The following is an 18214-nucleotide window of genomic DNA, read 5'->3' on the forward strand; positions in this document are numbered from 1 at the left end:
CAACTATCAAAAATACAATCAATTAATTTTCTATGTATTGAATAACTAACTCCAGGTGTAAAGTGAACCTCAGATGTTCCACAGAGCGCCGCCTGGCTGCTCAGAGGCTTCGTCTCACCAGCTGATCGCTCACATGATGCAAACCTCAAACTGTCTGTTTACTAAGAAAGACAAAAACCTTTTAATATCTTAATTTCTTTATTTTCATCAGCTGTCTGCAGACGAGACGTAGAAAACATGTTTGTCTCCCGTCTCACAGTGTAAAAAACTGCAAAGACATGCAATGAAAAATTCACTGCTGATGATGTTTGGAGTCAAATCTATTTTAAAATGAATATTGCAGTTCAAACATCAGTACAGTTTCCCTTAAGACAATGTTCAAGTCAAAGAATTAAGATTAACATGCAAAAATATGAATACAGTTAACATAAAACATCTTTGTTTGGTACAGATCCCCGCAAAAATCACACCATAATCATTTTAATACGTTTTTCAATTAAAATGAGAATAATGATGTAAAAATTATCATTCCCTCTAATATAGCAAAATCATATCGCAATTGCAATATCAGTCAAAATAATCGCAATTAGATATTTTTTCAAAATCGTTCAGCCCTACTGTGAGGTCAGGTGTGGTGTTCAGGTGTTCAGCAGCAGGTCGGGACGTTTCAGCGCTTCACTCTGTACTTCACTGCTGTTCTGGATCTTGTTTTGTCTTTTTTACATTTACTGTTTTATTTGTTATTATGCAGCTGATGTCAGCTCAGTTTCCCAGCAGGTGTAAAGTCCCTGTCTGTCTGTCTGTTTCCATCCCCCCCCCCCCCCCCCCCCCCCCTTCCTGTTTTTTGTGGCTTGTGTGTATAGTCTGGGTCACATCCCTCAGGCGGTGAAGCTGATAAGAACCTGAATTCAGTCACTAATTCTGTCATTTTGGTCATTAACCCTCATTTAACCAACATATGACTGATGATATTTCATCTTTGTCGGGTGAAAATCTCGTTATCGACAAAACTTTTTTAGGAACCAAGAGAAACAGTCTTGTTTTCATCTTGACCAGCAGGAGTTTCAGAGTTTATCCAGTGAGGTTTAGAATCTCCTCAACCCACAGAGGAGCAGGTAGTCCTTCACCTGAAGATAAAACATGGAAATTAGCAATTAAATTAGAATTAGAATTACCAATATCCGGAGGTGGGGACTCCAGTCACATGACTTGGACTTGCTTGAGGCTTGACTTGACTTGGGTTCTGGTGACTTGGGACTTGACTCTGACTTGTACTCTGATGACTTGAAAAGGTTTCTAAAGTCTTGACTTGAGATCTTGTGTTTGTGTAAATGACTCAGATTGAAAGTGATGAGATTTGTTCCAGCAGACGACTGAATTTAAATTCTGTTTTCTGAATTTGTATGGAATGATTGAATTTATTGAAGTTGAAACTGATTCTAGAAATCAAACTCATGATGCTCTTACCAAGTTTTTATCCTATTAAAACCATATTGCATTGAAAAGTCCTAGATATTTAGTTTTCTTTAAGATATTAAATTGATACTGGACTCTTGATTTGTTCTGACTTGACTTGCTGTTCTACATTTAGACTTGAGACTTGACTTGAGTCTTGTGCCTCAAGACTTGAGACTGACTTGGGACTCGAGCAAAGTTGACTTGGTCACGCCTCTACCGATATCCAATATTTCCCCATCCATATCAGCCGATACTGATGTGTATTTTTGTAAGGATCTTAGTCCAGATGCAGGTAAAACAGGTTCAGCTTTTCAGACAGTTCTGTCTTAAGATCATTAAGTGGCTTTTAAACAAAAGACCATGTTGGTTTTATTCTGTTGATAATTTGACAGCTGTATTAAGTGACACACTTCTATAAAAAATGGCAATGTCACAAAATGCCAATTCCACAATCGGCCAAATGTGGGCAGTAAAAGTGATATCAGAACGATATCGATACTGCTTTTTAAAGCAGATATTGTCCGATGCCGATAGTCTGCTGATATATCGGTGCATCCCTAATGAAAATAAAAAATTTAAGTTGTGAGTTTTAGAGTTGTTTTGCTTGTCCAATCCACAGAGGTGTGAAACAGTTTTTAGCTCCTCCCTCCGCTGACAGCAGGGAGTTCAGGTTAGATATTCAAATAGATATGCAAATTAGCATATGATGTCGTCTGGTGACTTTTTGAGCAGCCAATAGGTTCTTTCCCTGGAACAGAGTTGGCAACACTGGTGGAGGCTGCCCACAGGCGGAATGGAAAACACACACACACACACACACACACACACACTGCTCCAGCCTGTTTTCCTAGTTATTGTGTTGACGTCAGATTGTCTTCTTGTGACTTTAGACAGAAAACATCATGTTTCACACACACACACACACACACACACACACACACACACACACACAGCTCTGGTCTGTTGACGTCAGCCTGTCCTGCTGCTGGTAGTAAAGCTCTTATTATAGCTGTGTGGCTGAGGCTCGTCTGTCTGAGGAACACAGGAACTTTTTATAACCAAACACACTTGACCAGTCTTCCTGCAGTAAAACCCAGCGGTGTAATGGGAACCGAGTCTGCCTGGTTCACCACAGACACAACACTGCAGAGGGAAACTGGATCGGTTATAACACACTTCTAACCCCAGTCCTACACATCCTCATATCCTGAAGACTGTTGAAGGAACAGCTACGGGACAGACGTTCATTCCCTCCACCCAGCAGGTCATGTTTTCGGAGTCATTCCTATGTCCCCAGGGTCCTATGTTCCCCTGATTTATATGGCACATAATGGGAACATGACAAAGGGTCCTATGACCTCCAGTTCTAGGGTTAGGGGTTAGAGACCTTCAAAATCAAATAAAATGATAACCATTGGTTTTGTTGTGTTTATATAGCTGTTTTGAAGCCTTGTCCCAATAAAAAAAACTGGATAATATTTCTGAAATATTTTAACTTGAAATGGGTCAATTTGACCTGAACACAATAGGAGGGTTAATGTGTGTTAACAGAATATTGAACTGGGGAACATAGGACCCTGGGGAACTTAGGACCCTGGGGAACTTAGGACCCTGGGAACATAGATTCGCTCCCCATGTTTTCACCTGTCTGTGTGTCCGCCCGTCCGTCTGTCAGCAGGATCTCTCTAAAGTTTGGACACAGATTTGCACAAAACTTGTTATGAAGGTTGGTTATGGGCCAAGGAAGAACTGGTTCACTTTCCATGTTGATTGGCCAAAAGGGGGCGTGGTGGTGGGCGTGGCTTATATGGTGGAGGCCTGTTTCTGACTGAACTGATCATTTCATCACTGATCCATCTGATTGATTTAGTGTTTAGATAATGTCAGCTTGTTAGCTAGCTAACCATAGCATCTGGTCAGCTAACCACCTCTGTCTTGTTGTTAACACATCTGATTAGCACATTAGCTAACGTATCTAGTAGCAGCTAGCGTTAGCATGTTCACATTAACATCAGTGTGTTTGCTGGCTAGTTAACAGTTTGTTCAGGTTAACTGAGCTGACTCTTCTCAAGCTACAACTCTTCATGTTTTGGAGTAGAGACTAGGGCTAAAGACAAGACAGTTTACTGTGTCACAGTTAGTCAGCTCAGTTAACCTGAACAAACTGATGGTTTTTGGCTTCCTAGCTAACTAGCCAGCAGGCTAATTGAGGTGAGGAGCCAGTGTTCATGTTGACATGCCACTACTTGCCACTGCTAACGCTAGCTGCTACTAGCTACCTTAGCTAATGTGCTAATCAGATGTGTTAACAACAGGAGAGTGATGGTTAGCTGACCAGATACTATGGTTAGCTAGCTGACATTAAACACTAAATCAATCAGATGGATCAGTGATGAAATGATCAGTTCAGTCAGAAACAGACAGAAATTAACCGTCTGTTCAGTTCTGTTGAGTCAAACAGGTCAAACAGGTTATATGTTTAATTTAAATATTATTCTGCATCACACCCTGCTTCCCGCTGGGAGTAACAACACAGCAGTCTGAGCTGGTTCAGTGTGATAAGCCTCCTGGCAGAGCTCCACCGTCTGCTCCAACAGGAAGTGGTCATGTTCCTTCCTGTGTGTGCTGAGTCATTGCTGTGGTTTGTTGGCTTTTTAGGAAACAGCCGCACCCATCCAGATTCATCCAGATCCAGTTTACTGGCTGGTTGACTGGTTGAAGTGGTTCAGCTGAACAATGACTCTGACGTTTGATGTCCTTTAATGAAACAAAACAGAGGAGAAAGGAACTAAGATCACCTTTTAAAAAGACACACACACACACACACACACACACACACACACACACACACTCGCCTAACTCACTCGCCTCCAGCCCGTTTCCTAGTAGTTGTGTTGACGTCAGATCAGTGTGAATAAAGAATAAAGATCTCCTTGTGCTTTTAGACAGAAAATGTATTTCTCTCTCTCACTCAGTCTGCTGTAGTCTTTTCTCAGGGATTTAGTTTAGTCAGACTGTCTCCTGCTGGCTGTCAGGGTTTTATTATAATGACATGAATCATATTCTGCTCTGTAAAGATAATACAGTCTGCAGAGCTGACAGCACTGATGTGTTACTCGGCTCTCATGTGTTGGACAATATTTACATACAGACAGGCTCTTCTCCTACAGGACATGTTGCTTTGGTTACTGTGATGATGATGATGATGCGTTACTTGGTGATGATGTGTTACTTGGTGATGATGCGTTACTTTGAAGATGTGTCACTTGGTGATAATGCGTTACATGGTGATGATGCGTTACTTGGTGATGATGCGTTACTTAGTGATGATGCGTTACTTTGAAGATGTGTTACTTGGTGATGATGTGTTACTTTGAAGATGTGTCACTTGGTGATGATGCGTTACATGGTGATGATGCGTTACTTGGTGATGATGCGTTACATGGTGATGATGTGTTACATGGTGATGATGCGTTACTTGGTGATGATGTGTTACTTTGAAGATGAGTTACTTGCTGATGATGATGATGTGTTACTGTGATGATGATGATGTGTTACTGTGATGATGATGATGTGTTACTGTGGTGATGATGATGTGTTACTGTGGTGATGATGATGTGTTACTGTGATGATGATGATGTGTTACCGTGGTGATGATGTGTTACTGTGGTGATGATGATGTGTTGATGATGATGTGTTACTGTGATGATGATGATGTGTTACTGTGGTGATGATGATGTGTTACTGTGATGATGATGATGTGTTACTGTGGTGATGATGATGTGTTACTGTGGTGATGATGATGTGTTACTGTGATGATGATGATGTGTTACCGTGGTGATGATGTGTTACTGTGGTGATGATGATGTGTTGATGATGATGTGTTACTGTGGTGATGATGATGTGTTACCGTGGTGACGTTGATGTCTCTGTTCTCCTCTCAGCTCCTGTCCTTCGTGGCCTTCATCCTGGAGGAAGTCGTCACCAGCTGCATCAGCTGCTCCGCTCTTTACTTCTTTGAGTTCATCAGCTGCACAGCCTTCCTCTTCACTCTCCTCCTCCTCATCCTCCTCTCCACCAAGCTGCACAGGAAGGTCGGCATCACCTGCTGGTCCAGCCTGGTACGTACTACGTGTGTGTGTGTGTGTGTGTGTGTGTGTGTGTGTGTGTGTGTGTGTGTGTGTGTGTGTTAATGCATCCATATCCCTTTTTCACTGCAACCCAATTCAGTAAAACTTTACTTTATTCATGTTTCTCCATTTTGGTGATGTAACATCCTTCTCTGTGTTGAAAAGGCAGAATATGAAGTGATATTGCATAATGTTACACTCTTGGCAGTTTTGTAACTGGGGAATTCCTCTGATACAGTTATTGTGTTTTAGCTTGTTATCTGACACCAGTATTGTATCTGTGTGTCCTTAGCAAACAGCTTCAGCTTTAATCTAGCTTTAGCTAAGAATCCTGAATGAATTTTCACAGAAATATGAACTGTTTTCTGCCTTTTATTAAATATCAGATATCAGGCAGGCAGTGTCATTCACCTCTGATGTGATGGAGGTTCCCGCCTGATCACAGAAAAATGACCTGGAAAACCCTGAAATGTGAAATTTTGTTTTCTTTATACATTTAATTCTTCAGTAATGTATTTTGTCACCCTGCCTTAAAGAGGTACTCTGTTTCAGTGGAGAGTTTTAGTGTCTCATGATGAAAATAAAAGCAGTTTCAGAGGCTTTTCCACCCTGAGAAGAAGAAAATTCTGGGGGAAACACTGAATGTTGGAGCCATTATGCGTTTCTTTGAAGTATTCTCTTTATTCTTTATTCTACTATTGAGATTTGTTGCTATTTTGGATTGTTTACATAATACTAATGTTACATGTGTATCCTTTAGTCCAGAGTACCCCACCTTGCTTTAGTCCTGAGAATTGCATGGGGAGGGGAGGGGCTCTGTTCAGGCAGGTGTGTCAGGTAAGATAGACAGGAAGTAGGAAATGGTTTGGGGCATACATTTTCTTTGAACCACATTCGTTTTGAATCCTGATTTATCTTCTTGATCCTTTTTTATTTATTCCTGAAAATGACAAAGCGAAAAAGACTGATTTGCATCTTTTGAACTGCCCTGATCATTTTTGGAAGTATTTAATAAATACTTGTTATTTTTTCAACACAACTTGGACTCATTGGATGCTTCTTGTGTATCAAAGTGTACCTAGTCCCACCAATAATGGAAAACAAAATGGAATGGAAAACAAAAAAAGCCGATACACTGAATACTTGGTCAAGTTTAAAGATATTGACTGTTGACAGATATATAAGATACCTGCAGCTTCAATACACAAACATCAGTATTGGTATCGGCCTTATGAGTGAAATCCTAATCCACTGTATCTGTGTTGATCTGAAGTCTGTAGCTTATATCTATGGTGAAATAATGTTTATGAATAGAAAAGAAAAACGGCAATTGATGCAAATTGAGCTGGTGATGTAAACAAAACCATATAATACACACAGACACTGCACATGGAACACACGTGTGCAAAACAACACGGAGAGCAAGAGTCGCTTGTTTGTGCTGATGTTTCTGAAGTGTGTGTGCGGTGTGTGTGTGTTGGAGAGGAAGACCTGCGCCGCTCCTCCTCTTCCTCAGTCTGCTGTGTTTCCCTCTGCAGGATTTCTACTACACCGCTGCCATCGCCGTCCTCTTCCTCCTCGCCTCCATCGTGTTTTCTGCAGACAACGGTCGGACTTCGCTGGAGCAGACCGCTGTGGTGAGAGAGCAGAGCACACAACTTCCCCATTATTACATTATTGGGTTTTATTACAAGGTGGAAATTTTTAGTTTTCAAAATTGAAATAATTGATCAGATAATCTAATAATAGTCAAAATTCAATACACAAGTGTCACCTAGGGATGTAACGGTATACTGTTTTAAGGTATACCGCGGTATCAAGCACCACGGTTCTGAACCGTAAGCCTTTCCCTGTAACACCGTGCCACAGTATAAATTTATGTTGCACAGTGCACATATACACAGCACCACACACCACTACAGTGGAGGGTTTCCTGTCCACAGCTCTGCTCTGACAGCCAGGGGAACAAATGAAACATCACACTTCAAGTTGCTAACAATATTGAATTGCAACAGGGCTGAACGATTTTGAAAAAATATCTAATTGCGATTATTTTGACTGATATTGCAATTGCGATATGATTTGCGATATTAGAGGGAATGATCATTTTTACATCATTATTCTCATTTTTATTAAAAAACCTATTAAAATGATTATGGTGTGATTTTTGCGGGGATCTGTACCAAACAAAGATGTTTTCTTCAGTCTGTAGAATATGATGTGTAGGCCAGGACATCTCTGCAGCACCACAATATTTACTTTAAAATGCTATTTTGACACATTTCACCTTTAACAAATATTGCGCCTCCTGCGATTTGAAAATTGCAGTAGGCCATATTGCGATTTAGATAAAATTTCGATTAATTGTTCAGCCCTAACAGGCACGCACACACGTTTCAGTTCAATAAAGCAATATTTTTCTTCAAAGCAAAATACTTGTTTGTTTGTTTTTTCGATGGGCCATAGTGCATTTAATTAAAAGGGGGAAAAAAATGAATACTGTGAAATACCGTATACCGTGGTGTTTTGGTAGATACTGTACCATACTGTGACATTTCATACCGTTACATCCCTAGTGTCACCTGTACGCAACTTTGGATCAGTAGGGAAACAAGGAAGCGCAAAATTTGATTGGCTGTTGACGGCCGAGGACCGTGAAGAGAAAGTTTGTTGACCGTCTGCATGTTGGCGTATACTGTAGTTTTTCATCAATTTTTTGAGATATTATTTACTTCAGTGGGTTTGAGGGAAAACCATCTCCTCTGTGTGGACCTGGACCAGTGTCTGCCTGCCTGGTTAAATAATAAAAGTGTATCTTCATATAAAAACATCAGAGTCAGCCGCCTGTAGGTTTCTCCATCTTCATCCCTCTCTCTCTCTCTCTCTCTCTCTTCCTCTCTCCAGGCGTTCGGCTTCCTGTCGACCTTGGCGTTTGTGCTGGACGTCGTCTTGTTTTGGAAGAACAACGGGTTTCCCTGGAAGAAGGAGGGCGGCAAGCCGGAGGCCAGCAACGGCAACGCAACGCCGGCAACGCACGAGACGGAGAAACTCAACACCGAAGCCGGCGGAGCAGAATGAGCGGTTTGGGCGTTTTAAACACACACACACACACACACACACACACACACACACACACACACACACTGAACACAGAGAAACCAGAAGAGACGGAGCAGTGGAAACACTTCAGCACCCGTCCCGCTGAAGTGAGGCCGCTTCAACCCCAAGTCACTCGGCCCAAGTCGTTTTAAATGCTGTTTTTAGTTTTGGTCGACCAGAGCAATATAATAACAGAGGGGCGATCTTTGCTGCGATTATGAATATGATGCCGAGCCTCTCGTACTCGCAGTAAAGACCGGCCTCCAGTGTGTCGTGGTTTTTCTGCTGTAGTGACCAGCGTGTGTGTGTGTGTGTGTGTGTGTGCTGCCTGAACAGTTCTATTAAAAGTAGAATACATAAATAATAAGGAAAAAAAAAAAAAAACCACAGGAGAAAGCAAGAAAGGTTTCTCCCCGGTTACCACAAGAGTTTTTTTTAAACGAGGTCTTTAGGAAATAAAGACAGACACTAAACACAAGGAGCCACTCGATATTCTGCTGTAAAAATGTATTTTTAAGATGTAAAGGATTGGATTAATATCCCAGAATGCCGTTTTTTTTAGAAAGTGAATCCATTTCAGATGTAGATCCAGTAGATTTCTGGTACGTTGTGCCAAAAGGACGGAAGGATTCCACTCGACAAAGAACATCTGTTTAATCTGTTTAGTGACGGACAGACGGCCAGCGTCTGAGACAAAAAATAGAGTTAAAAAAATATAAATTACAGGAAACTCTGCACATGACAGCCCCAGATGGAAGCGAGGGGTAATTTTGAATTTTGAAGGACTTCATTACCCAGAAGTCCTGTGTAGTGAGGTCAGTAAATGGCAAGAAAAAACAGTTTTAGCTAAACTGTTCAGGAGACTCTTCTGGATTTCCGTCTTCAGTTTGGATCGGACAGTTTGGACAAACAGGAACATCTGGACCGGAGCAGATTTAAAAATCCAAACACGTTTTCTTTGTCGAGTGTGACTCCACCGCCCGCCCGGGGCCCGGTGGCCCTAAATCCTGCCAACACATTCCCATGAGCCTTCGCGTGGGCCGACCAGCAAAAAAGCACCTTGAGTCTTCCAGAGGAGGAAAAGCTCTCTGAGTCCAGAAACCCAGAGAGCAGAGAGACCAAAACAGCTCCGTCACTTTAAAGGAAAACTCCCCCGAAAACTCTAAAAACATGAATTACATCAATTAGTGATCTACGTTTCATTCCTGGCTTCATTTAGTAGTTTTGATATTTCCAGCAGCTACAGTGGAGCTGCTGGATGTTTCTGAAACATCAACGGTAAACAGGGTCCGGATTCACCAATGTGTTCTTAAGATAGATCTTATGAAATGACATCAGAGGAATTTTTAGGAAGTTGTTAAGAAGGCTCTTAAGTGCAATTCCTCAATATTTTCTTAGTAACTTATGAATCATTTCTTATGAATTTCTTTAATTTTCCAACTTAAGAACTTCTCAAATAGGGCCTGAATTAATTCTGGTTAATAAACTTTAGGCTTACTGCCATTGAGGCTAGGAGACAAGGCTAGGAGGCTAGGAGACAAGGCTAGGAGGCTAGGAGACAAGGCTAGGAGGCAACCCAAAGTGCTTCCATCTACAAAACAATTGTACAACATTTTTTTTCTTAAGACTAAAGTTAAGAAAAAAATGGCACTTGAGAAGATTTTGTGAATCCGGCCCCAGGTTTTGGTGTCAGTCCCTCAGGATCAAAGAGCGAGGGCTTCTTTCTAGAGCCGCCATTTTGCACCAAGAGACGTTCAACAATCATACAGGGAGAAACTCTCTCTCTCTCTCTCTCTCTCTCTCTCTCTCTCTCTCTCTCTCCCTCTCTCTCTCTCTCTCTCTCTCTCTCTCTCTCTCTCTCTCTCTCTCTCTCTCTCTCTCTCTCTCTCTCTCTCTCTCTCTCTCTCTCTTCTCCTGCATGTAAAACCCACAGCTGAATGCAACCAGTTCACGCCTCCAGTTCTCTGTGGGGTTGTTGAAAGGCATTCTGGGAAATGTAGTAAATCAGTAACTGCGGTAGAAGCAGACGAGGCAGGTTGAGGGAAAAGTGGGGGTCGCCGAGACAGTAAATGAATCTTCATCACTAAATAAAGCTGCTGGAATGAATCAAACATCACAGATTGATAACAGAAGGAGTTTTCCTTTATGAACTGCAGCGTTTCTACGTTTTTAGTCTTAAAGAGCTTCTGCAGCTCTGCTCAAGCTGTCCCGTTCACAGACTCTGGGTCTGTTTCTGCCTTGCCGAGATAATCGTTGTGTTTATTATGAGATGTTCAGAAGCTGTTTGTGTCTGCAGTCAGAAGCAGTGTGTGTGTGTGTGTGTGTGTGTGTGTGTGTTGGTGTGGCTTCAGCCTGAGCAGGTGAAGGAGGAAGCTGTCGGTCTCCTGCAGGCTGAGATCAGGCCGAGCTCCTCTGATGAGCGGAGGTATTGATCGACTTCCCTGCCGTTTAACGCCATGTGCGTCGATCCCGCTGTCTGTGAAGTCGCTCAGCCTCGGTCTGCAGTTTTTTAAAATTAAAAAAAAAAAACGCCTCATCTCATGTGCACGGACATGAGATGAGAACCGATGAATTCTCCACTTGTGACGGCTTTGAAAGAACATGAAGCCACACCAGAGTCCAGCAGGTCGGCTTTAAAGGTCTCACCACAGGAATTCAGATTTTACTCTACTTACATAAAGCACTGTGCAAAAGTCACATGTAAAAGAAAGTAAAGCGAAGATGCTTTCAAAAATAATTAAATGAAAAGTTTCTAAATGTTTTTTAAAATGTACTATAAAGTAGGGCTGAACGATTCTGAAAAAATACCTAATTGCGATTATTTTGACTGATATTTCAATTGCGATATGATTTGCGATATTAGAGGGAATGATAATTTTTACATTATTATTCTCATTTTCATTGGAAAACGTATTAAAATGATTATGGTGTGATTTTTGCGGGGATCTGTACCAAACAAAGATGTTTTCTTAAGTCTGTAGAATATGATGTGTAGGCCAGGACATCTCTGCAGCACCACAATATTTACTTTAAAATGCTATTTTGACACATTTCACCTTTAACAAATATTGTGCCTCCTGCGATTTGAAAATTGCAGTAGGCCATATTGTGATTTCCATAAAATTTCGATTAATTGTTCAGCCCTAATATAAAGAGCAGTCTACTGACACACTAAGGCAGAAAAAAATGAATAAACATCTAAGACACAATTTATATAAAAACTCTTTGGTGCCTAAGACTTTTGCAAAGCACTTTACATATAAGATAAAAGATTTTTTATGAATTCATTGTTAAAATCTGATTTAAAGTTACTGGGTTTTCAGAAATCCAGTTCAGTCTAACAACAGGAAACGCATCACAGCTACACTAGGTCCAATCTCCTGAAATCCGTCCAATCAGGATCCAGTTTGCAGCATCTGAACTGAAAGCCTCCACTCAGCAGGTTTACCTCATTTTGAATCAGAGGAGCCGCTGCCGTCGGCCAATCAGGAGCCAGTATTGTGACGACTCAGTCTGCACATTCATTCGGTTCAACTTTGAACTAAACTACATTTATCTGCAGAACATCATGAAGAGATTTGAAAGATCTGAAAACAGGATCCTGGGACCTTTAAAGTCAGACCGGCTTTTAACGGTTTAGATTTGTATTTTTTTATATTCTTCATAGTAAACTTACAGAGAAAACATTTATGAAAAATGATTTTAGATCTTTAGATTTTGTGGTCTTGTCTACATGCTTGACACGCTCTATTCCTGATGGGTCACATGGTTTATTAGTGTAAATAATGTGTTGTATGCAGAGTGTTTTCCAGCTCTGTCTTCCTCTTCTTCGGTCTCACTAAATTTAAACGGCGTCGTCTTAAATCACTATTTTTTTTTTTTAATGACCCTACCGGTGTTTTTGCATGTTTTCCATTTACCACAATTCACACACACTGTACATCACTACTGACCATTTTCCAAAGCATGCCGCCTACTTTATTCAGATGTTTGAATGTGTTTTTGCTTCCAGGCAGCCGTGGTAATTTAATTTAACACCCGCACTGATTTGAAAACTCAACGGGGGCCGGATTCACCAATGTGTTCATAGATAGATCTTAAGAAATGACATAAGAGGAAATTTTAGGAAGTTCTTAAGAAGGCTCTTAAGTGCAATTCCTCAATATTTTCTTAGTAACAGTCTCATTTCTTACGAATTTCTTTAATTTTCCAACTTAAGAACTTCTCAAAATAGGGCCTGAATTAATTCTGGTTAAGAAACTTTAGGCTTACTGCCATTGAGGCTAGGAGACAAGGCTAGGAGGCTAGGAGACAAGGCTAGGAGGCTAGGAGACAAGACAAGGCTAGGAGGCTAGGAGACAAGGCTAGGAGACAACCCAAAGTGCTTCCATCTACAAAACAATTGGGGAAAAACCTATTTAGAGCAACTAGAGCAAAGATTGAAACATTGGTTGCTGTTGGTAACTGTAAATTTGCAGCTTATTTCCAACAGACATGAGACAGAGGCCTACCTGGCCCTACACCAAATAAAGCTTTACAATAAATGTTCATCTTAATGTTAGGTGTAGGGGAACCTATGAAGACTTTGAACTATAACCTACTTGTCTAAAATGTGTTTAAATATATGATATTAGAGGCTTACCTTTTCACTGTAGGAGTTTTAAGACAGGTGAAGGGCCGTCTTAAAGTTAAGGAAAAAATCAACAACAAATTTGAACAACTTTCATTTCAAGAATACCATTTATTCCTAAGTTTTTTCTTAGGAAGAAACATAAGAAGAAAGTTAAGAAAATATATAAGAACTGTTTTTGAGAATAGCATTTTTTCCTATTTTTTTCCTTAAGACTAAAGTTAAGAAAGAAAATGGCACTTGAGAAGATTTTTTTGCTTAAGAAGGTTTTGTGAATCCGGCCCCTGGTCTTCTGGTGCGTTCACATGCTGGTGGGAAGCTCCGACATCCGGGGCTTCAGGGTCGCCTGCCACACAGCGTTGCGTTCACATGCCGTTCGGTCAGAAAATCAAACCCAGAAGACAAACTGTAAACCAACACGGGCATCATGTTGGATGATGTGGATTTGGCTTCTTCTTGCTTTACAAAAACGTCACATTTATTCTGGGTAATTACCAAGTAGGAAATTCATTTTTCTGATTTACCGACGGCACGTGAACGCACCATTCCTCTCTGCTGCACTCCTCACAACAGAATGTACGTCTCCGCCAGAAAATAGTCCCTGAAGAGAAGATTGCTTTTTATTATAAACTGAATTCAAACCTCCATGACTTCTAAACCAGAACAGAGAGCTTTAAGGAACGTTATTATCTGAACGTTTGAATTTTTTAAAAGTAGGGAAATTGAGTGAATATTCAAAATATATAAAAAGTGTGGCATGCTTTGAAAAATGGTCAGTAGTAACGTAATGTGTGTGTGTGTGTGTGTGTGTGTGTGTGTGTGTGGTGAGCGGGCTAAAACAGGCAAAAACACTGATATGGTCCTTTTAAGTTGAATATGTTTCATGAAGGAAATGTTTCAGCATAAAAACAGTTTCTGAAGATGAATTGTGCTGCAGGTCGACTGTTTACTGACCTGACTGGATTGTGTTGTTTTGTTTTGTTAAAGCTGTTTCTGCCTCTGTGGCTCATATCAGTCTGGATTAGACAGAAACTTTGTATTTCTACTCTGTTCTCCTTCACCAGTCAGTCTGTTGGGTTTAGATGCAGCGGTTTGTTCTGGTGCCTTAGATGATTTTTATCAGCTCTTCTGGATGACTAATGCCTTTTTAAAAAATTACGTTTCTGCTTATATTTTGACTTTTATGCCCAGAAATTGAAGTGGACTGCAGTTTGAATGCGAGTAAAGTAACATAAAGTCACACTGCTGCCACCTAGTGGAGCCGAGAGTCAGAGCAGCAGTTTAAATCAAACTGTCTGTTTCCAAACTTCAAACATAAAACATGAAAGTGTTTTTACTTTCCTTCAGATGCAGCAGCAGCTGTCTGTCGCTCAGTCAGACAACAGGGAACCAAAACTATTGTTCTCAATATTGAAATTCATTTGTTCAGTAATATTCAGGACAGCTGCAGAGAACTTCACAGACCATGAAACCATAATAAAGCCAATAAGATAAACAATAAAAACAGGAGTAACGGGCAAATAGAATGAGAGTATAAAGGTAAAAGCAAATGATATTAAAGTCTGTCAGTGAGAATTTGTCTTTAAACATTTTGGGATTAAACCAGACGAGCAGAAAAAGTTATTATCGAAAATTAAAACTAAGATGAAAACCAGGTGAAAAAAAAAAAGACTAAAACTGAAACTGAACCAAGTAAAAGTAAACCTCAACTGTTTTTAAATTTGATAAGGTAGCTGAGGATGCATTTGTAAAATTAATGGTAATGAATTTTAAAAATAATTTATGATTTGCCGTTTATATTACACAAAACCTGTTCTGAACTTCTATCATTACACCTTTTAAAAATACTAAAACTAGAAGTGAAACTAAATTAAAACCAAAAACTGACTGAAATTAAACTGAAATGGAAATAAAAATCGAAAACTATATAAAAATCAAACCTCTGCTGTGTCCCTATGGGGGTTAATAAAGTATCAAGTGCTGCAGAAGTAATATTGATTTATAACTTGATGATTATTGGTTTCTCCATCAGGGAACTAAAACCTTTAAAATATTAATATGGCTGGGAATGAGATCACGACAATCACATCTTTAATTTATCATCTTAACATGCTGAGAGAGTGGAAAGAGGGAGGCTTGGTAAAAATATAAAATGTTTTGAGTTATTTTAAAGACATTTTTTTTTTTACTTTTTAACCCGTCAGACAATCCAGCAGCAAAATGTTTTTTAAATCTGACAGAAGTGAAGGAGTGCAGGAAGGTCATGTGTCTGAATAAAGTTTAAAAAGTAATTAGTTGCATGTAATATATGCAAGATGTTGTTTTGTTCCTTTAGAGAGAAGCGTCTGTTTTGTTTAGTTGATGTGTGTTTAGTAGGAAATCATAAGCAGGTAAACATGCCACTCATTCTGTCTTTAAATGCTGTTATCATTTCACACCTGTTTTGATTATTGTATTATTATATCTGCAATAAATGCCATTGGTTGCCTTTTGAAGAAATATCCTCCTTTTGTATTTTCTTTTTAACCTTTAGTCAGTTAAGAACAAATTATTATTCAGGGGGAAAAAATTAAAAAAAAATCTTGTGCAGTGAAAGTCTTCTTCCAGCAAGTGGCGCACTTTACTAAGCTCAGGTCCTCAGGATAGATGAACGCTCCTCAGGACCAGTGGTTCTCAACGTGGGGCCTGGGGACCACCAGGGGTCCCTGTGGGGGGTCCAGGGGGTCCCCAGCAAACTGATGAATTGTTAAACTTCAGCATTATTTCATTTACAAGAAGTGAACACAATTAGAGAATGTAGAAGGTTGACTGTTCTGATCATAGTTTCTCTGTTATCTCTCTACCTGTAATACAGACAGTCATGGAGTTCTGGACAAAATCATATCTGACAATAAAATGATTCTCATATTTGGGTCCGAGAGACAAAATCTCATCACATGGGGGTCTGTGGTCCTGATGTGGACTAAATGGAGAACAGTTCAACCAAAGAATGTTTTTCCCAGGATTTCTTTCTTTTGCTGAAGAAGCATCTGAGGCTGGAAACTACTCAGCGTTTCACAAGAAAAAAAAAAACAAATTAGAGAAAATCAGAAAAATTAATATGATAATAAATTTGTCTGGTAGAAATATGCTTTTTTTCCCCCTATCCTATAAATTATCTCTCGACCCAAAAAAAATGATGTCATGACCCCCCTGGAGGAGAACTACAACTCCCTGGAAACCTGCAAACTGCTGTACAGCTTCAGAGTTCTTCAGCTGGTCTGGAAAGTCTGGAAAATGAACTTGATCATTTTCAGATCATTTTCCAATAACTTTGGAAATCGTGCAAAAGGTACCGAAAAATATTTTATTTAGTTACAGACCCACTGTCAGGTCGCATACTGCTGCTGTCATGTGAAAACCTCCTAACTCCAATCTTCTGCGGTCTGTGATTTTCATGTTTTAAAGGATAAGTTGAGCAATTTTGGATCTATGTGGTGTGTTGAATTTTGGATCTATCCCATTACTATAACTGGAGAGCGGTTTGTGTGTTTGTGTGTCCCACCATGGAGGAGAGGAGAGGAGGAGAGAGGAGAGGAGACAAGGAGAGGAGAGGAGGAGAGGAGACAATGAGAGGAGAGGAGGAGGTTATAAATTCTTGTATATATAATTTGTGGAAATGGCGGAGTGATCTGGTTCTGGACGGTCGGGTCAGATTGTAAACAGTATCCAAGGAGGATCGAAACGTTGTCACCATTAAACTTTTGTGGCATGGAGCAAGTGTGAATTTGAAGTTAACATTTTTTTTTGAAGATATAAAGGAGGATAAGGGCGAGGTGAAGACATGAACACATGAAGCTGTATTCACTCTCTGCTGAACAGCCTCGTCCTGCTTTAGAAAAGTTCAGTTAAAACAACCAGAGAGCGTCAGGGAGAAGAAAAGTCTGAATTTGTCTGAAATAACCATAATAAGTATGTATGATAGTTAAAAATAAATAATACAGAGAATTGTATAAAACGTTCCAAAAAATATCAGGAAAACTAATCTCTGATGCAATATTCACATAATCTGCTCAATATTCATCCAAGCTGCTCGTTTTACACAAACTTCCTGCAGTTACTGCGTTCACTGTTTGGGTTAACTGTACAGATATCAGTTGTTCTGTGCTGTTATTGTTATGCATTGAATATAATATGAAATATCCATAAAATATGTCACTTCTGTCTGTTTACTCAGTGAGAGAATAGATAGCTCCCTGAAGGGAAAAGGTTGGGAAGCTCAGATCTAGAGGAACAGAGTCACTGAACTGATCCGTTCACTTCCTGCTCCAGTCAAACTTTCAGACCTTCTTTGATGAACTCTGACCTGCACAGTGCTGAAGGACAAGGCCTATACTGATATCATATTGATATATTAGTTGTTGAGTCTATATGGAGTAGTTTGTGCTCTTAATAAATAGTCCAAACAGAAGTATGCTTCAGGTTCCAAAGAGCATATGGGCTGAAAGATGAGAAGAGCTCACACTCTGGCTGTAAGAAGAACGATCCAAAATAGAGACTTGCTGATGCAGACGGTTCTCCAGAGAACTCCAGAGAGCTTTCTTTTTTCGGTGCACCTTTTTTTTTTTTTATCACATTTTTTGCACTTGAGCACATCATGTAAATATACAGTATATTTTTCTATTTGTTGCATCACTAAGTCTCTATTCTGGATTGTTCCTGTATTAGTTGTTGTGAAGAATAATGTTCAGCCGATCCTGTCAGCAGAAACCACACTGAACACAAAACCTGCAAACTGAGAAGACAAGGAATGAAAGTCTGGAATTTTGAAATGAAAAATGTTGAAGAAGCCTGTTTACAGTGGGAATGCTAGAGCTCCTCATCGTGTTATCTAGTCTCCATCTTTGTCCCTCAGCCT

General features: G+C 40.0%; 1 protein-coding gene across 1 annotated transcript; it reads left to right on the forward strand.

Annotated features, from left to right (window-relative positions):
* The first annotated feature begins 4837 nt into the window (after window positions 1-4837).
* cmtm6 (CKLF-like MARVEL transmembrane domain containing 6) lies at window positions 4838-13680 on the forward strand. Its single transcript, XM_071521660.1, has 4 exons — window positions 4838-4939; window positions 5403-5579; window positions 7127-7225; window positions 8493-13680. Exons 1-4 carry the CDS (start codon window positions 4838-4840, stop codon window positions 8664-8666), a joined length of 552 nt encoding a protein of 183 aa, XP_071377761.1. The 3' UTR covers window positions 8667-13680.
* The last annotated feature ends 4534 nt before the right edge of the window (window positions 13681-18214 follow it).

The sequence above is a fragment of the Centroberyx affinis genome, unplaced genomic scaffold (genome assembly GCF_046629955.1).
Source record: "Centroberyx affinis isolate AG114_WGS23_722 - 3 ecotype Tasmania unplaced genomic scaffold, CSIRO-AGI_Caff_v1 ptg000911l_1, whole genome shotgun sequence".
NCBI lineage: Eukaryota > Metazoa > Chordata > Actinopteri > Beryciformes > Berycidae > Centroberyx > Centroberyx affinis.